This window comes from Corvus kubaryi, unplaced genomic scaffold (genome assembly GCF_017639235.1).
Source record: "Corvus kubaryi isolate FWS band 111438036 unplaced genomic scaffold, C.kubaryi_AGA036_p1.0 37249, whole genome shotgun sequence".
Taxonomy (NCBI): domain Eukaryota; kingdom Metazoa; phylum Chordata; class Aves; order Passeriformes; family Corvidae; genus Corvus; species Corvus kubaryi.
The window spans coordinates 5,715,417-5,735,951 of NW_024581072.1; the positions used below are offsets into that span (position 1 = coordinate 5,715,417).

Consider the following 20,535-nt stretch of genomic DNA (forward strand, 5'->3'; position numbering starts at 1 on the left):
AAGGTGAACAAAGAGCACAGGCTTATAATGACACATAGCCTAGGTCCTGTATCAGGAAACCACATGGCAGCAGTCCCAGGTAGCTTACCAGCCCACATCGGTGCATAATCACACCCGCCACCCTCTGCTTAATGTCTGCCATGGGGACACTATGGACCGTGGCAACAGGAGGGTCATCAAACACCAATGTGGTCTCAGTCTTTGCACATCTCCTGCCTCCCAGGAGTTCAACAAGCTGCTTCAGTCATGCAGAGCAGAGCTGGAACTTCTGAACCCAAGTGAGTCCTCCTCACATACCTCAAGACCCCTGTTTAATCACTTTCTCCTTTTTCACCTCCTAAAGCCACATTTCACTCTCTTGTAACAGCTGCCACAAAGAAGTCACTGCCTCTAGTGCTATCCAAGAGTTCACAAGGTTTTCAGCACACATCGTATTAGTGGATAAACAAGGCTCTCAAGGGAATGGGAGGATACCAGATTACACCCTGCAAGGCCCTAGTTAGAAACAGATGGCTATCTGCCAGAACCACCACGAGGAAGCATTTAATTGCAGGATCACAAATGTTCCCAGACCTGAGGTACCTGCAATCCTGTTACTGATGTAGCTGCAGGTGAAGCAGGCTTTGGAGAAAGGGAAAAAGAATCCCAAACTTGCTTATCTGCTGTAAAAGGACAAATTCTGATGTAAATATGCAGAAAGGGAACCTGTTGCTTAAAAACAGCAACATTTCCAGGTATCAGGACAAAACCCAGGATACCTCTCACCATATTCTCATAACACAGCTAATGAGGGAGAACTGGATCAGGCCATCCTGATCCAGCTGAACAAACAAGGAAGCTCAGCCTTAAGTCCTGTCTCTTCACACCTGCTACGACAGCAATACATAGTGTCAAACATCCACTAGCTTTTTGCTCTGCCCCAGGCTACAAAGACTTCAGGAACCCAGACATAGCTCCAACAAGGGAGAGGCTTCAAGCTTTCCATCCTCTCCAAGTCACACAGCTACACTAGCTGTCAAGAGACACATTCTGACTTCAAACCAGGAAGTCCAGACTATTGGGCAAAGAGGTTTGTGGTCCTAGCAAGCTGCTTCCAAGGTGGCAGCCACCAAGAGACAGGCTAGTGCAGCAAGAGCGAGGAATAAGGGACAACTCTTCTACCACATCAATTCTCTGCTACGATTTGCTTCTCCTCCTTGATCTGTGTGATGACTCTTTATCCCTTGCACGCTTGCCAAGCTGAGACACTGCAACTCTTGCAGCAAGGCACCTTGCTTACATGGGCTCTTCCTCACTTCAGCACGTATTTGCATTCTTGTTGCACTGCAACCCATAACAAACAAGAATCATAAGTCCAAAGCAAGCACTGTCACGCTTATAAGCAACAGCACCTAAGAGTTTCACTGTAGGAAAAAAATAATGCTAAACGCCACTGAGAAGAGATGATTAACACACACAAGTTAACCTTCTTTAACGTCCCAGGAAAAGACACTAATATCTCCTCCGAAGTCAGAAATGCTAAGAAAGGGCCCAGAGCTCTATGGTCACACAAATGATCTTTGCAAACAGAATTCACATTTCCAGGAAAAAGCCCTGCAACTTTACACCTTTTGCATACACAACTCTGCGTCTGGAATGCAGAGGCAGGAAAATAAGGAGCATTTAGTATCTCATGTCACAGCTTCCACTTCTCCCAGAATTAATGCACCATATGCATGCTACAGAAATCCACAGCACAAAAGGAGGTAAAACATTAACACTTTGCAAACACAAATGCCATTCTGAACCATAAGTGATTCTTACCTCTCCCATTTTGTTCTCTTCCATTCTGACCACTCCTGGGATACTCTCCAAGTATCCTTCCAGTGTGTCATATCCTAGGTGCCTGAAGGGAATCAACTCATTGGTCAGGGATCTGTATTCACTCTGAAGTTCTGACAAACGTATGCCATTTTTAAAGGCATGAAGAACAGCTCGCAGAGCTTTTGCAACAAGTTCTGGCTCCTGCATCTTCACCTATACCCCTGCCTCCAAAAGAAAAAAGGGGAAAAAAAGCATTTTTACATACACAGGCTAAAACCACCAGCTTTTATTATTCAAGCTCCCTCCCCCAACAAGCTAGAATTCAGCAACTCCATGGCTCATCTTTGGAGACTGTGATACTTCTGGGCAGACATGTAGGGCCATGGTTGTGCAAGTCAAGCATAACATGGTATGGAATACATGGGGCATGATGTCAAAAAGTGCTGACAAAAGAGCACAGTAGCCATCATGCAGAAGTTCGCTCTGTCAGACAACCACAAGATAGCACATAGCTAGAAGAGGGGCACGGGCTGCTAAGCAATTGACCCACCACAGGCAAGTACTGGATACTGCACCTGGGACAGGGCAATTCTGGTTGTGTGTATAACTGGGGAATGTGAGGCACTCTGGAAAGCAGCCTGGGGGTCCTGCCAATGGGAAGCTGAATATGAGCCAGCAGTGCCCTGGCAGCCAGGAGGGCCACCCATGTCCTGGGGTGCATCAGGCACAGCATCACCAGCCAGGCAAGAGAGGGGATTGTCCTGCTCTGCACTGGGGTGGCCTCACCTCGAGTGCTGGGGCCAGTTCTGGGTGCCACAATATAAGAAAGACACTGAGCTCTTAGAGAGCGTCCAAATGGGGGCAACGAAGACGGTGAAGGGCCTTGAGGGGAAGCCATATGAGGAGTGGCTGAGGTCACTTGGTCTGTTCAGCCTGGAGGAGGCTGAGGAGAGACTTCACAGCAGTTACAACTTCCTTGTGAGGAGGAGGAGCAGACACTGACATCTAGACTCTTGTGACCAGTTAGAGGACCCAAGGGAATGGCCTGAAGTTGTATCAGGGGAGGTTTAGGTTGGGTATCAGGAGAAGGTTCTTCACCCAGAGTGTGGCTGAGCACTAAAGCAGGCTCCCCAGGGAAGCGGCCACAGCACATGGTGTGATTTGTTGAGTCTCCTGCACAGGGCCAGGAGTTGGATTGCAATGATCCTGTGGGTCCCTTCCAACTCAGGATATTCTGTGAGTCGATGACACCTTACCACCTGCAGGGCTAGAACTTCGCCTGAAAGTGAGAAAAGGCACAACCACGACCCCCTGCCACAGCACCCCGCATTCCATGGGGTGTCCCTCTACGAAGGCCATAGCTGCTCCGCCTGCCCCTGAGGCAGCACCTGCACCAATGCCCACATGTCAGCTCCACTATGGAAACCATATGCATAAGGGGCATGCAATCTCTTACCAACAAGTGCACAACACTTCAACTCCACAGACTCTTCAGAGAGAAAACAAAACTTAAGTCCCCAGGCACATGATCCTCTGACACTGGAATTTTGCTCTGGCCTTCTCTTTTTTCAACCTGTGTTGCTCATGTCTGGTAGGGCCATGGGATGCCCAGAGCCTGCCCCAGGGATATGCACTGCATGACCACCCCACTGGGCTCTGCCAGGGCACAGAGCCTTCTCAGCCTCGATCAAGGGACAGGTCTCTTCCGGGAACATGACATGGTGCTTGCTCAGGCCTGCCTGGCGGCCACCTCACACACCTCCACAGCCCCCGGGCACGTCTCAGTGCTCTGTGACACCTCTTGGCTGCTCCCCGAACAGCTCAATGCTCTTTCTGCAGCCACGCTAAGTGGAAGGCCTGAACCTGCCTTTTATCTTTGTGCAATGCATTTCATTCACATCTACAGATTCATTCCATCAGCTCTGAAGAAAGACTGCTTTATCTACCTCACGCTCATGATTATACCCTTACAAATCTCTCATTTATAGACCCCCATCAAGGTACATCATTAGCATAGCTAAGTATCAATCTACTGATACACTCCTTCATACGACATCTCTAACTATGTATGTGCCCTCTGCATGTGCTGCATATAAATATTTTGCTATCTGAGTACTTCCTGGTACAAGGAAGCAGGAGCTGCAACACTGAACAAAATGGCAGCTCCCTCCCACAAAATGGTAGCAGAAACCTTCCAGACAGGCCTCCGGCCCAGGAAGTCTGGGCGGCGCGGGAGGCGGTTTCAAAGCGCGAGCCAGCGCTGCCTAAAGCCCTCCCAGCCCCCAACTCACAGACCTGCACACACTCGGGGCCTCTCCAGGACACCCAGCTACGCCCATGGAACGCTGGCAAGCGCCAGGCACAAGTGCTGCTGGGAGGCTCTCTGCTCCCAGGTGGGCATCCTCCTGCCAGGCGCTCCACAGGGACACTCCCGCCACAGGAACCTCTGCTGGAGGTTGCCACTGGACCAGAGCCACACAGGGCTCTCGCACAACCCGAGAACAACCCTGCTCCCAAAGCGGGTGCTGCACACAGGCTCCAGTCCAGCACTGAGCACAGCACACCGGTGCACCTCAAACACCTCATCTTCACCCCCAGCAACTAATGTGCAACATGAGCAGAGACACTGCTTCGGGAGAAGGCCACCTCACTCTCCTCAAGATGCTCCAGCTCAAGGCACAACACCAGAGTTGCCCACCTCCAGCACACCAAGGCGAGCGACTGCTGCCCATGTACCTGCGCAAGGCTCTCCCAAATCTGCAGTGCGGCCACGAGGGACCCCGTGAAAGGCTGGTCTGCACTGCTCTCTGCAGAAGCGGCCCCTCTCCCATCACCGCTTCCCTTCCTGGGGAAGTCACCCTGGGCAACAACACACCAAGTCCAAAAGGAAGAGAAATCCCAACCCTCAGCACATTTCAGATGCCACCACACACTTCAGCCTCTCCCTTCCTGCACCCAACTTCACCATGGACGGCCCGGCTCTGGGGCCAGGCACGGAGGCACAGCATCGAGTCCTTTTCTGCACCAGTCCTTGAACAGTTTCACTTTATGCACACACAGCACTTTACTAACCCAACCGCATCTCTCGCTCTCTACACTTAGATTTGCACACAGGTACACCCATGTCCCTATACCCATACAGACAGCACTGCCAATACATGGCTTCACACACACACGGTTCCTTAACCCTGCAATTTCTGCCCTTCCTGGTCCAGCGCGTTTCACTGACCGATCCTGCAACAATCCCTCAGCAACAGCTGCCCTCACAGCATCCTCTGCTCAACTACAGGCACAGCCCAGGAGGAGGAGCACATGCTGAGCCTGAACATCTCCACACAGCAATGGGCACATCTACACTGGGCACTTGCATCCTTCTCTCATCCTTCCAGAGACTTTGCAGCTGGTGCACTCATCTTCAAAGAGTGAGAAGATGTGTTTGCCACCTGCTAAGAAAAAGACACAGGAATTCTCTGCCTGTTTGACCCACTCATTGTGGAGATGTCATGTGCCAGAGAAATATGCATAGAATTGCATAAGTCTCAGCTTGGATTTAAAGCTTTGATGGTAAAATCATTCTAGGTCTTCTTCTCCTATGTCTGCCTTCCCATCATCCCATCCTGAGGTTGTGAGGGGTTCTCATGGATGCTGCAGCGTCAAAGGAAATGGGGGGACTAGCCCTGCACTGTTGCTCACAGCAGTTTTGGATACCCACCCTGCAGGTGCAGTTTTTAGTCCTGTGCAGTCCAATGAACCACAACCACCGTGTACTTGGGACACTGGGCGAAGAAGTTGCACAGCTGTTTCATGTGCCTTTCTCACAGCACAAAATTCCGATCAGACCTGTTACTGGTGGTGTATCTGATTACCAGGATACACGTGGTCTGTGTGGTGAAACTCGCTTGGTCTGGAATTTTGTCTCACAGTCCCGGAAGTGCAAGCCAGCAGGAGACTGTGCCCCGCGTGATTATGTCCATTCACCTGTTTAGAGTGGCAGAGGGCCAACAGCAGCCTTTGCGAACCAAACCCTGCCATAAACCTTTGCGCAATTGCTGGAAATTATAGAACTTTTAGATTTTTTAATGTAACTTTAGTCAGGGATTTGTTTGCCTTTGCCCAGGGGGAAGGGAATTGAAGTTTCTTTTCAAAAGACCCTATTCACTGGGCATGGCTTGATGATCTTAGCATCTAAGGATTCGGTGTAGGCAGAAGATATACAGGAGATAAACATTAACAAACCATTAACGACCATTAACGAACATTACCACCTCTAGTGCAGTTGGAGACACCTGGGCTGGGAAAAGATTGTCAAAAGAACAAAAGAATGAAGACGTAATTAGCATCAAAAGTGAAGGGATCAATAACCAATAGGAAATAGAATACTAAGAGTTATGTAATTTAAGACGAATGTGAATTTCTTTGGGGTTTAATGTATAAATATGTGAAAAGTTTTGTAAAAACCAGGTGTGATGGAATGATTTTCACTGCACAATCCGGGTATGGGTGGATGAAATAATTTCAATTGAACATCCTGGTCAGAAGAACATCCTGGCCAGAATAAAGTAATGCCTTGATTCTCTAACACTGAAAACATGTTGTTGGAGAATTTCTGTTTTTCCTGCAGTTTCTGCGACACCATCTCTTCACACTTCATGCCTGTACTCCTCTATGCTTTTTGCTTCTCAAGGCCTTCACACCTGTGCCATATTTCTCTCACTACATCATTGTGTTAGTGCTGCAAATACCTCATTGGACATAGAGCAAGTGTTTCCAACAATCCTCTGTACAAAATTATGGCCACATTGGACCAAGAAAAGGAAAAATAAAAAAAAGTAAAACCTGCTTCTCAAGGCCCAGAACAGTGTTCTGGGCAGTGTCGTAGGTACTGAATTTACAAGACCTTGGGCTGGAGGCTGGGAAGCTTGCTCTGTATGAAGTTCTCTTGGCCTAGAAGCTTGTTTTACTTATTTTAGCTGTGACAGCTAGATTTAGCACACTTAAGTACAATAATGTCAAAACTATGAACAAAGAACCTTGAAAGAGAGTGCTCCAGTCTTGAGCTCGTTGCAACACATATCCCCTCCTAGCAGTTAAAGACAGTGTTGTAGCAATATGCATACTCTAGAGACCACTTATGAGATTCAAAACTGTATTATTGCAATTCTGCAATATATTGGAAATGCACGAGTCTGCAAAATTTAATGTGTATTTTTACTGTAACTGCCGTATCATCCTACTAAATGGAAAGCCTTCGTAAACGAAAATAGCCTCAAATGAGTAAACTTTGTATTAAACATTGTATCCTCCATGTGTGGATTTTCTAAAATCGCTTGGCCAGAGGATACTGGACTCTGGTGGCAAGCAGTCTCTGGAGGCTGTAGCAGTTGTAGCAGAAGATGGTTGTCACTAAATACTGTGATACTCATCATTGGGAGCCCCTTGCAGGCACACCCCTGTGAGGTTCAGCAGCTCCACCTCTTCCCTGGCATGTGCCTCACTGTGGGGCCAACCTCTGGCTTGGCTTTGGCAGACCTCCACTGATCAGTGACCATGCAGCTTGGCCTGATGCTGCTTCCAGTCTGACTCTCAGAAGTGGCCATCTACAGAGAGAGGAATGCTGTTGCAGGCGAGATGCAGGGTGGCAGGGCCCCTTGATACAGGATACTGAGGGGCTCTCCATCACTGGTAACCATCTGTGTAGGGAACAAATCAGCCACGTGCTTGGAATGCTGGGGGACACAGTGAAAGCTGAACCTGTGAGTCTACAGCTTTCAAGTATGTACCAATGCCTGAGGTGCCCATGCAGATGCACAGCACCTGGAGATTGGCAGCAACCTGGGTATGGGCTGGGCAGGCACAGGCCTGCTGAGAAGGGCTGCAGGCAGGCACCCACCAGCACCTCCTTGATGGACATGTACCTGTGGAGTGGTTTTTGTACAAAGTGACAAGAGAGAGCTCCAGCTGCACAACTAAATTCAGTGGCTTTTGGTACTCTGAAATTGAGGCATTTTGAGTGATTAAAGATGCAGGAGTACTGCATGCAGTTCTGGTGCCCACAACATAAGAAAGACATGGAACTGTTGGAATAAGTCCACAGGAGGGCCGCTAAGTTGCTAAAAGGACTGGAGCATCTTCCCTGTGAAGACAAGCTGAGAAAGTTGGGGACTGTTCAACCTGAAGAAGACAAAGTTGTGTGGAAACCTCATTGCAACCAGTATCTGAAGGGTTGTATAGGGAAGTCAAAAAGGCATTTTGTCAGGAACTGTAGTGGCAGGACAAGGATAATCAGGAACAAACTAAAAAAGGGGAAATTTAGGTTAGGTATTAGGAGGAAATTTTTTGCTGTGAAGGTGGTGAGACACTGAGACAGGCTGCCCAGGAAGGCTGTGGATGCCCCAACCCTGGCAGTGTTCAAGGCCACGTTGGATAAGGCCTTGAGCAACTTGTTCTAGTAGAAGGTGTCCCTGCCCATGACAGGCAGGCTTGGACTAGATGATCGTTAAGGTCCTTTCTAACCCCTGAACATTCTCTGAATCTCTGCAGAAGAAAAGCACAGAGCTGTTATTCCTCAGCCGCTCCCTCTGGAAGGCGACTTTGGCTGCAGCCATGTGACAGGACTAAGGCTTCACCGGCTCCGTGCGAAGAGGGCACGACGACCTGAAGCGGCAAGGGTGCGACCCCGGCCGAGCGAGTCCCGCCCCGCTCCCGCGGCCGCGCGGCCCTTCCCGGGCGTGGCAGGACACGGGTGGCGCGCAGGCGCCCGGGGCTGGAGCGGGCGGGGCGGAGGCGGCGGCGGGGGGGAGGGGGCGGCCCGGGCCGGTTGGGCGGTAGCGGTGGGAGCGCCCGCGCGGCCCCTCAGTGCCCGGCCCCGCGCAGGGAAGCGGCGGCTCTGCCCGGCTTCGGCCCGGCCTCCGGCGGCTGCGGCAGCAGCGCGGGAAGACGCTTTGGCCGGTGCCTGAAAGCCCCCGGTGGAGGAAGTGGAGAGGAAGAAGCCGAACCCCGACAGGCGTAAGTCCTCGCGGTCTGAGAGGAGAGGCAGCGCGGGGGGACGGGCGCTGCCAGCCAGCGGGAGGCTACTCCTCCTCAGTGTCTGCGCGGTGACAGAGAAAGTGTCCCGTCTTCAGTGGGTTAGTGGATGCTTTCTGCTTTCGGAGACCTGTGTTCCTGAGGGGAGTGTTTGTAGTCTGCTAAAAGCGAGGCTGCCGGGGGGTGCATTCCTCCCTGCGAGAGACCTGTCCGCATTTCCTTTTTTCCGTAGCCTGGCTAATTATCCGTAGCGCGGATTGTCTGTTCTGAGCATACTGAAGAAAGTTTCGGTTCAGATTCTGGCAGAGGTGGTTTGAGCGACGTGCGCTGACTTGGTGATGATGAGGCGGCTCGGGCTCTGTTTCCAGTCAAGTGTCCTGCTGTCTGGAGGCAGTGAACCGCCGGGAAAATGCCATAACTGCTGAATGACCTAATGTTAAAGCAGCTGAACTAAAAAACGATTTTTGAAAACCGTCGGAAGCTACTCTGAGCTGTGTAGCTTTCTGTTAATGTATCGGAGTAGTCACCATTACTGCCTTGCAAGTCTTCCGCGTAATTGGTGACTAGGAATGGGAAGATTGTAAGGTGTGGGTTGAGACTGGATTCAGTTTAACCTTTGTACCCTAGTATCTGTCGCCTCGTTTAACTTGTCCTCGTGACTACTCCTTACAATATAGTTTAGGAGGATAGACTTTACAATATGACGTTTGCTATTTCTGATACAACTCGACTATTGTATTAGTATACAACTAACCTGTCTGATACTGACATGATGTCATTCCCCCACGATCCTCCGTTTCTTTTTTTAGTGAAATTTCTTCTTTTGAACCAACTTTTGAAACTGCAATCCCAGGTTATTTTAAATTTTCTTCATCACTCTTTGGATGTAGTGGATATAATTTAATTATAATTAAATAATTAATTTTTCCTGAGCAGGAAGAGGAACTTAAGAGGTTTAGGCAAGAGAACTCTCAAGAGCCGTGTTAACCAAACAAGAAACTGGGTCTATTATTTAAAAGAGTAGAGAAAAAGGCCCCAGAAAGTTTCTCATCAATTTTTCCATGTCTCATGAATGAATGTGGCTTGAAACACAGTTGTAGACAGAGCTGCATTTTTTGCTGTAGTTCTTAATGCTTGAGTGTTTCGGATTTTTTTTGTGGATCAGGACTTTACACCACTTACACAATTCTGTGGTGCATGACATCACCTTGAAACTGAGGGGGTCCAAAGCAGGTATGAACCTCCTGTGTCTTTTTCTTAGCAGGTGGCAACCATATCTTCTCACTCTTTGAAGATGAGTGCACCAGCTGCAAAGTCTCTGGAAGGATGAGAGAAGGATGCAAGTGCCCAGTGTAGATGTGCCCATTGCTGTGTGGAGATGTTCAGGCTCAGCATGTGCTCCTCCTCCTGGGCTGTGCCTGTAGTTGAGCAGAGGATGCTGTGAGGGCAGCTGTTGCTGAGGGATTGTTGCAGGATCGGTCAGTGAAACGCGCTGGACCAGGAAGGGCAGAAATTGCAGGGTTAAGGAACCGTGTGTGTGTGAAGCCATGTATTGGCAGTGCTGTCTGTATGGGTATAGGGACATGGGTGTACCTGTGTGCAAATCTAAGTGTAGAGAGCGAGAGATGCGGTTGGGTTAGTAAAGTGCTGTGTGTGCATAAAGTGAAACTGTTCAAGGACTGGTGCAGAAAAGGACTCGATGCTGTGCCTCCGTGCCTGGCCCCAGAGCCGGGCCGTCCATGGTGAAGTTGGGTGCAGGAAGGGAGAGGCTGAAGTGTGTGGTGGCATCTGAAATGTGCTGAGGGTTGGGATTTCTCTTCCTTTTGGACTTGGTGTGTTGTTGCCCAGGGTGACTTCCCCAGGAAGGGAAGCGGTGATGGGAGAGGGGCCGCTTCTGCAGAGAGCAGTGCAGACCAGCCTTTCACGGGGTCCCTCGTGGCCGCACTGCAGATTTGGGAGAGCCTTGCGCAGGTACATGGGCAGCAGTCGCTCGCCTTGGTGTGCTGGAGGTGGGCAACTCTGGTGTTGTGCCTTGAGCTGGAGCATCTTGAGGAGAGTGAGGTGGCCTTCTCCCGAAGCAGTGTCTCTGCTCATGTTGCACATTAGTTGCTGGGGGTGAAGATGAGGTGTTTGAGGTGCACCGGTGTGCTGTGCTCAGTGCTGGACTGGAGCCTGTGTGCAGCACCCGCTTTGGGAGCAGGGTTGTTCTCGGGTTGTGCGAGAGCCCTGTGTGGCTCTGGTCCAGTGGCAACCTCCAGCAGAGGTTCCTGTGGCGGGAGTGTCCCTGTGGAGCGCCTGGCAGGAGGATGCCCACCTGGGAGCAGAGAGCCTCCCAGCAGCACTTGTGCCTGGCGCTTGCCAGCGTTCCATGGGCGTAGCTGGGTGTCCTGGAGAGGCCCCGAGTGTGTGCAGGTCTGTGAGTTGGGGGCTGGGAGGGCTTTAGGCAGCGCTGGCTCGCGCTTTGAAACCGCCTCCCGCGCCGCCCAGACTTCCTGGGCCGGAGGCCTGTCTGGAAGGTTTCTGCTACCATTTTGTGGGAGGGAGCTGCCATTTTGTTCAGTGTTGCAGCTCCTGCTTCCTTGTACCAGGAAGTACTCAGATAGCAAAATATTTATATGCAGCACATGCAGAGGGCACATACATAGTTAGAGATGTCGTATGAAGGAGTGTATCAGTAGATTGATACTTAGCTATGCTAATGATGTACCTTGATGGGGGTCTATAAATGAGAGATTTGTAAGGGTATAATCATGAGCGTGAGGTAGATAAAGCAGTCTTTCTTCAGAGCTGATGGAATGAATCTGTAGATGTGAATGAAATGCATTGCACAAAGATAAAAGGCAGGTTCAGGCCTTCCACTTAGCGTGGCTGCAGAAAGAGCATTGAGCTGTTCGGGGAGCAGCCAAGAGGTGTCACAGAGCACTGAGACGTGCCCGGGGGCTGTGGAGGTGTGTGAGGTGGCCGCCAGGCAGGCCTGAGCAAGCACCATGTCATGTTCCCGGAAGAGACCTGTCCCTTGATCGAGGCTGAGAAGGCTCTGTGCCCTGGCAGAGCCCAGTGGGGTGGTCATGCAGTGCATATCCCTGGGGCAGGCTCTGGGCATCCCATGGCCCTACCAGACATGAGCAACACAGGTTGAAAAAAGAGAAGGCCAGAGCAAAATTCCAGTGTCAGAGGATCATGTGCCTGGGGACTTAAGTTTTGTTTTCTCTCTGAAGAGTCTGTGGAGTTGAAGTGTTGTGCACTTGTTGGTAAGAGATTGCATGCCCCTTATGCATATGGTTTCCATAGTGGAGCTGACATGTGGGCATTGGTGCAGGTGCTGCCTCAGGGGCAGGCGGAGCAGCTATGGCCTTCGTAGAGGGACACCCCATGGAATGCGGGGTGCTGTGGCAGGGGGTCGTGGTTGTGCCTTTTCTCACTTTCAGGCGAAGTTCTAGCCCTGCAGGTGGTAAGGTGTCATCGACTCACAGAATATCCTGAGTTGGAAGGGACCCACAGGATCATTGCAATCCAACTCCTGGCCCTGTGCAGGAGACTCAACAAATCACACCATGTGCTGTGGCCGCTTCCCTGGGGAGCCTGCTTTAGTGCTCAGCCACACTCTGGGTGAAGAACCTTCTCCTGATACCCAACCTAAACCTCCCCTGATACAACTTCAGGCCATTCCCTTGGGTCCTCTAACTGGTCACAAGAGTCTAGATGTCAGTGTCTGCTCCTCCTCCTCACAAGGAAGTTGTAACTGCTGTGAAGTCTCTCCTCAGCCTCCTCCAGGCTGAACAGACCAAGTGACCTCAGCCACTCCTCATATGGCTTCCCCTCAAGGCCCTTCACCGTCTTCGTTGCCCCCATTTGGACGCTCTCTAAGAGCTCAGTGTCTTTCTTATATTGTGGCACCCAGAACTGGCCCCAGCACTCGAGGTGAGGCCACCCCAGTGCAGAGCAGGACAATCCCCTCTCTTGCCTGGCTGGTGATGCTGTGCCTGATGCACCCCAGGACATGGGTGGCCCTCCTGGCTGCCAGGGCACTGCTGGCTCATATTCAGCTTCCCATTGGCAGGACCCCCAGGCTGCTTTCCAGAGTGCCTCACATTCCCCAGTTATACACACAACCAGAATTGCCCTGTCCCAGGTGCAGTATCCAGTACTTGCCTGTGGTGGGTCAATTGCTTAGCAGCCCGTGCCCCTCTTCTAGCTATGTGCTATCTTGTGGTTGTCTGACAGAGCGAACTTCTGCATGATGGCTACTGTGCTCTTTTGTCAGCACTTTTTGACATCATGCCCCATGTATTCCATACCATGTTATGCTTGACTTGCACAACCATGGCCCTACATGTCTGCCCAGAAGTATCACAGTCTCCAAAGATGAGCCATGGAGTTGCTGAATTCTAGCTTGTTGGGGGAGGGAGCTTGAATAATAAAAGCTGGTGGTTTTAGCCTGTGTATGTAAAAATGCTTTTTTTCCCCTTTTTTCTTTTGGAGGCAGGGGTATAGGTGAAGATGCAGGAGCCAGAACTTGTTGCAAAAGCTCTGCGAGCTGTTCTTCATGCCTTTAAAAATGGCATACGTTTGTCAGAACTTCAGAGTGAATACAGATCCCTGACCAATGAGTTGATTCCCTTCAGGCACCTAGGATATGACACACTGGAAGGATACTTGGAGAGTATCCCAGGAGTGGTCAGAATGGAAGAGAACAAAATGGGAGAGGTAAGAATCACTTATGGTTCAGAATGGCATTTGTGTTTGCAAAGTGTTAATGTTTTACCTCCTTTTGTGCTGTGGATTTCTGTAGCATGCATATGGTGCATTAATTCTGGGAGAAGTGGAAGCTGTGACATGAGATACTAAATGCTCCTTATTTTCCTGCCTCTGCATTCCAGACGCAGAGTTGTGTATGCAAAAGGTGTAAAGTTGCAGGGCTTTTTCCTGGAAATGTGAATTCTGTTTGCAAAGATCATTTGTGTGACCATAGAGCTCTGGGCCCTTTCTTAGCATTTCTGACTTCGGAGGAGATATTAGTGTCTTTTCCTGGGACGTTAAAGAAGGTTAACTTGTGTGTGTTAATCATCTCTTCTCAGTGGCGTTTAGCATTATTTTTTTCCTACAGTGAAACTCTTAGGTGCTGTTGCTTATAAGCGTGACAGTGCTTGCTTTGGACTTATGATTCTTGTTTGTTATGGGTTGCAGTGCAACAAGAATGCAAATACGTGCTGAAGTGAGGAAGAGCCCATGTAAGCAAGGTGCCTTGCTGCAAGAGTTGCAGTGTCTCAGCTTGGCAAGCGTGCAAGGGATAAAGAGTCATCACACAGATCAAGGAGGAGAAGCAAATCGTAGCAGAGAATTGATGTGGTAGAAGAGTTGTCCCTTATTCCTCGCTCTTGCTGCACTAGCCTGTCTCTTGGTGGCTGCCACCTTGGAAGCAGCTTGCTAGGACCACAAACCTCTTTGCCCAATAGTCTGGACTTCCTGGTTTGAAGTCAGAATGTGTCTCTTGACAGCTAGTGTAGCTGTGTGACTTGGAGAGGATGGAAAGCTTGAAGCCTCTCCCTTGTTGGAGCTATGTCTGGGTTCCTGAAGTCTTTGTAGCCTGGGGCAGAGCAAAAAGCTAGTGGATGTTTGACACTATGTATTGCTGTCGTAGCAGGTGTGAAGAGACAGGACTTAAGGCTGAGCTTCCTTGTTTGTTCAGCTGGATCAGGATGGCCTGATCCAGTTCTCCCTCATTAGCTGTGTTATGAGAATATGGTGAGAGGTATCCTGGGTTTTGTCCTGATACCTGGAAATGTTGCTGTTTTTAAGCAACAGGTTCCCTTTCTGCATATTTACATCAGAATTTGTCCTTTTACAGCAGATAAGCAAGTTTGGGATTCTTTTTCCCTTTCTCCAAAGCCTGCTTCACCTGCAGCTACATCAGTAACAGGATTGCAGGTACCTCAGGTCTGGGAACATTTGTGATCCTGCAATTAAATGCTTCCTCGTGGTGGTTCTGGCAGATAGCCATCTGTTTCTAACTAGGGCCTTGCAGGGTGTAATCTGGTATCCTCCCATTCCCTTGAGAGCCTTGTTTATCCACTAATACGATGTGTGCTGAAAACCTTGTGAACTCTTGGATAGCACTAGAGGCAGTGACTTCTTTGTGGCAGCTGTTACAAGAGAGTGAAATGTGGCTTTAGGAGGTGAAAAAGGAGAAAGTGATTAAACAGGGGTCTTGAGGTATGTGAGGAGGACTCACTTGGGTTCAGAAGTTCCAGCTCTGCTCTGCATGACTGAAGCAGCTTGTTGAACTCCTGGGAGGCAGGAGATGTGCAAAGACTGAGACCACATTGGTGTTTGATGACCCTCCTGTTGCCACGGTCCATAGTGTCCCCATGGCAGACATTAAGCAGAGGGTGGCGGGTGTGATTATGCACCGATGTGGGCTGGTAAGCTACCTGGGACTGCTGCCATGTGGTTTCCTGATACAGGACCTAGGCTATGTGTCATTATAAGCCTGTGCTCTTTGTTCACCTTTCTCCAGAGTACTTGAGCTCCATTATAGGCTGATACCGTAGCTCAGAGTCCACCCAAGGCTGCTGCAAGAACACGCAGTCAGCCAGTCTCTCTTCATGGCACCTGAGTACCCTGACCTCCAAAATGTCTGTGAAGACCCTTGCCTCTTCTTTAGTCCCTTTGTGGATAATGGGGCAGGGCAAAGACATGCACATCCAGGGGTCTGGTAGCAGCTGATGATCCTGACTGCAGTATAGATAGTCTTGAAAGGACTTTCCTTACTGTAAGGGCAGCTGTCCAAGGCATACTACAAGAAATGCATTCAAAAAGGAATAGTACAAAGTAGGTAGTAAGTAATACAAGTTGATCTCAAAGTGCCATGTTACATGCTGCCTTAAGTATTTGTGGGAGGTGAATATTAGCTAGGTAACTGAAGCTGAACAGACTGATTATTTTGGGAAGGCGATAGAAATTGTCCCTTGTTGCTCTTGCTACTGAACACTAATTTAGTTGTCTTGAATGCAGGAAAGATGAAAGCTGATGACTTTTTCTTCGTGCAGTAGGTATGTCTTCCAGTTTCCACAGAAGATGAGAATTAAGTTCAGTATACAGAAAACACTGCAAGGGGGCTCGTTGAAATACTGTGCACCTGCAACAGGTGGTTGCATCATTTCAAGGAACCTTACTTTGCTTTGCTTCATATTCATTTACAAGACGTGTGTAGTTGCACCTTCCTCTAAGAAAACTTTGACTTAAATAATTAAGCCCCTTCAAATGGAAAATTTTGAAGACTGCTTTGCTCTGCTCATCTACCCCATCCCTTTTTTCACCTGAATTCATTCTAATTCAAACCATTTTGTTAAACTTTATCACTATGATGTGAAAACAAGGGAAGGAAATGCTGAAAATTACTTAGAACATTTAGTGACAGGAAAAACCTGAAATGTACCAAAGATGAAAAAATGTTAATTTATAAAATTAAGATAAACTGTATAGGGACAAAAAACCTTTTATATTGAGACTTTGAGAATAAGGCTCAAGTTGATCTATCCCATTCATCCGCTCCTGTTAGCTAGGAGTTTGAGGAAGGCTCTGATATGCTTTTCTGGAAGTGGGCACAACTGGGCACCTCTCTGAAGTGCCAGTACAAGACTGTCCACAGCTTGGGATACAGCCAGGAAAAACTGGAGATCTTTGTGTTGTTCAGGGCTGTGATCTCATTTGAAGTCATGGAGAGTTGTCACAACCAGCATGCTGCTGTGGGTTGACACAGCCTGAGGAGTTATGTGCTGCAGTGGTAGGTAGGAGGAGTTCCCATGAGACCTTCCACGTTTGGGACCAGTGGGGACACTGAGAGCTCTCTCTTTGGGACAGATGATGAGACAGCAAGAGCTTATGAGTAGTGGATAGAGCAGTGTATGGGCAACGTGGTGGCTATCTGTTAGGAATGTCTTAGGTGGAAAGAAGTGGTAGATAAAGCAGGTGATGCCTTCTTTTGACAAGTGCCAGAAGCCTTACATTTGCAGGCTCTGATCCTCACAGGGGACTTCAGCCACTGCCATACCTGCTGTAGGGACAAGACATCCAAGCATGAGCAATCCAGGATGTTTCTGGGGTCTGCTGCTCTCAGCATCCTGACACATGCAATGAATCAATGAGGAGAGTTGCTTTGCTGGACATGGTCCTTGAAAACAAGGAACAACAGTTGCAGATGTAAAGGCTGGGAAGAGCGCTGTCTGTGGCAAGATGGTGGTGTCTGAGAGCCTGAAAGGAGGGGAACAAAGGAAAAAGTAGGATCAACAATGCAGGACTTTGGGAGAGTAGACTTTGGCCTGTTCAGGAATCTGCTTGGAAGACTCAGGGAATACATTCCTGAAGAGAAGAATGATCCAGGAGAGGTAGTAGGCTTTCAAGGATTGCTTCCTCCAGTTTCAAGAATAGTCTGTCCCAACAGTTGGGGGAAAAAAGCAAAGGGGGCAGGAGCGCTGACAAAAATTGAACCATAAGAAGGAAGCATGCATGAGGTGGGAGCAGGGAGAAGCAGCCTGGGAAGCTTGTACAGATCCTCCCCAAACAAACATGCATGAGCCTAAGAAAGACTGTATTTACTATTGATTATTTGAACAACTTGAAGACCAAGACGAAGTGCCATCCCCTACAGAACAGCTCCCAAAGCACTGCCAATTCTGAGAACGTGCTTCCAAAGAAAGTCCTTAAAATAGCTGGTTAAGTGTACAGGCAATGGGAGGAAAATACAGGGACAACAGAAGAACTAAAAGAAAGAAGGTACAGCAAATTAAGACCTTCAGCCTTTTGCTGTGTTTCACTTCACTAAAGTCTTATCAAATCCGTACTCAAACTGTTGCCCAGCCATCTGTGAAAGGGTGAAAAGTGAAGGATTTCAGGTTCACCTTTCACCAAGATGGGTTATGATTCAGGTACAGGCTGCTGTATGACAAAGTCTCTCTCTTAAGCAAGGTTGGAGAGGTACACATGGGTGAAGAAGGAGCTTCTGATTTAAATCTGCCATCATAAGTATGCACACAGGATGAAGAAGCAGAATTGGGTGAGCTGGAAGGGATACAGAGATACTATAGAAATATCCAGAGGAAAGTGGCAGGGCAAGGAAGTCTTAGCCTTTTTGGGGGAGGATTAGGATAGGGAACATTTGAAAAAACTGAACGTGCACAAGTCTGTGGGTTTGTTGCAGTGCACCCAGAGGTGTCAGTTACCCTGGAAAGGTCATGGTAGTTTGTGGGAGGTTCCTGAGGACTAAAAGAAAGCACCACCCTTCACCAGAAAGGGTGGGAAGGAGGAACTTCAGGCTGATCAGCCTGATGTTGAACTGTGCAAAAGTTGTTGAGCATCTAATCCTGGAAAGCTATTCCAGACACTTTTAAGAAGGCAAGTCAGTATGGATTTATGAAGTGAAAATCATACGTAGCCAAGTTAATACCCTTCCAAAATGAGATGATTGGTTGAATGGAGAGCACTGGATGTGGTTTATCTGAATTTTAATAAGGCTTGTAATATCCTCTTCCATAACAGTGGCACAAAACCCATTGGGAGACGACTTAAAAGTGATGTGCCCTGGGAGTAGATGCGCAGGAACTGCTGTCTAACATGTTCATGAATGACCTAGGTGATGGGACAGAGATCATCCTCAGCAAATTTGTAGATGACAGGAGAGACTGATAGAGCAGATGGATGTGCTTGTTGTTCAGAGGAATCTCAAGAAGCTGGAGAAATGGAGCATCCTGAGGAACACTGTGAAGTTCAGTATAGGGAAATGCCAGGTCCTGCACCTGGGGAAGAATAACCTCATGTTCCTGTATAGTTTTGGGGCTGACCAGCTGAAAAGTAGCTTGGCAAAGAAATTCCCTGGAGTTCTGGTGGGTGCAAAGTTCACCCACCAGAACTCACCAAAGGAGCAGCGGGTGTGCCATTGTAGCAAGGGAGACCAACAGCATGCTGTGATTCACTAGGAAGAGTGTTGCCAGTACTCTGATGGGAGTGATTATTCCCCTCCGCTCAGCAGCAGTGAAACAACATCCTGTTCTAAGCTTCCCAGAACAAGACAGACATGGACACACTGAAGCAAGTTCATTGAATGACTGAAGATTATGAAGGGGCAGGAACGTCTCTGATGCAGGGATCAGAGAGCAGGAATTGTTTGTGCTGGAAAAGAGAAAGCTCAGGGGAGTCTTACCCGTATGTACTAATGTCTGTTGAAGGGAGTAAAAAAAAAGGTGGAGCCAGACTCCATCTCCAGTTCTCATTGGTATTCAGTGAACAGACAAGAGACGGCAGAAGCAGAATGAAATAAAAGCAGTCCCATGTACCCATTAAACCCCACACTTTTTTACAGTGAGGCTGGCTAAACAATGGGAGAAGTCCAGAGTGGTTGAGAGTTCTCTGTCCTTGGAGATATTCCACCACCTGACTAACTAGGTGCAGTTCATGCCGCTTTGAGCAAAGATGCTGTATGACATGGACTGTAGCAATGTCTTCCAGCCTCAATTTTTCTGTGATTCCTGGCATTTAATCACTACAGTGGTGAGGCTGCTGGTTTGCTGTTTTTATCAGTGCTGACTGTGCAGCAGTACACTGTCTGATTTCTAAGCAGGAGTTCCTGGGTTAGGAGAGCTGTCCTAGGAGACAAGACAGGGAGGGCCTCACTGAAGGAGAGGCCCTCCCTGCAGTGGCTCTGTGTTGAGCCAGCCCAGCAAAGGTGCTGGGTGTGCAGCAAAGGAGGAGGAAGAGGAGGGGGAAGGATGAGCTGGAGAGCATGGCTGGAGGAGTTGCCTGGTTTCTGGTGTTGTCATCCATTGCCCATCTTTTCCTGGGCTGTTTGGGTCACGCTGGGAGACTTGAGAAGATCCCTGGAACAAGCTGTTGCTGTTCAGCAGTCTCTTGCTTTTGTTGTTTTTCTGCTTTGTTTGCCGTGTCTTGGTTGTGAGAAAGGATGTTTTTTGGAGCTGCTGTTTGCTAAATTTCGGAGGTGCTGGTCGAGCCCCTGAGTTTCTCTTGCCCTGCTCCTGTGCAAAATTGTTCTCTCTGGTAGTTTGTTGGAGGCCATGGCTAGTGAGATAGCAGTGCTGCCCCCTTGGCACTGCTGAGAAAGGGGCCCTTTGTCAGTCTCTGCCACCACCACAGAACATGGCTGAGACCACAGACTTCCATTTTTAACTTCATGCTTTTGGGGCGACTGCCTGTGTCCTTATGGAGTCCTGGAGGAGTACTCATCCAGCTGCCTTTGCAGCAGTTGAATGGCTCAAAAGTTTGGCCTTGCATCTTCTTTGTGAGACAAAGTGCGTGCTAGGCACACAGTTTGGGGTCTTGCCAAGGCTAAGTTTCTGTATCCATCCAACGGATGGCCTGTGGTGAGGGGATGTTGAGGCAAGATGCCATGAAGTTGGGTGGGGAGATAGCTGTGGGCTTGTCCAAGGCTGGGCTGTTGTTGGGGGTCAACCCAGTGCCTCCAAGGTGATTGGTGCAGCCAGGATGGTTGTGCAGTTTCTTTGGTAAGTGGGGCAAAGACAGCTCTGCTCCCCAGGGTCAGCGTGGTGCCAGAGACTCTAGTGAGCCTTGGCAGCAGGAGCAAGGACAGGCTGCAACCCCATGTCTTCCCAGAGTTAAAAAGCAAGACTGTGGGCCTGTGGGATGTGAGTTAGAAACCAGGCTGTTTCTTAGAGGGGTGCAACCTAATGTGGAAAGGTG

At 49.1% G+C, this 20,535-nt stretch overlaps 1 protein-coding gene across 7 annotated transcripts in view; it reads left to right on the forward strand.

Moving 5' to 3' along the window:
• The first annotated feature begins 8,614 nt into the window (after positions 1 to 8,614).
• The window catches only part of TDRD7 (tudor domain containing 7), a 47,316-nt gene continuing 35,395 nt past the window's right edge, over positions 8,615 to 20,535 (forward strand). For 4 of the 7 annotated variants that reach the window (XM_042023566.1, XM_042023569.1, XM_042023568.1 and 1 more), the window contains exons 1-2: positions 8,617 to 8,808; positions 13,309 to 13,533. In XM_042023566.1, the coding sequence (XP_041879500.1) occupies positions 13,327 to 13,533 (207 nt within the window). In that variant the 5' untranslated portion in view covers positions 8,617 to 8,808; positions 13,309 to 13,326. Of the gene's footprint in view, positions 8,809 to 13,308; positions 13,534 to 20,535 lie in introns of all 7 variants that reach the window. The other 3 variants (XM_042023571.1, XM_042023567.1, XM_042023572.1) reach the window with 3 other exon arrangements.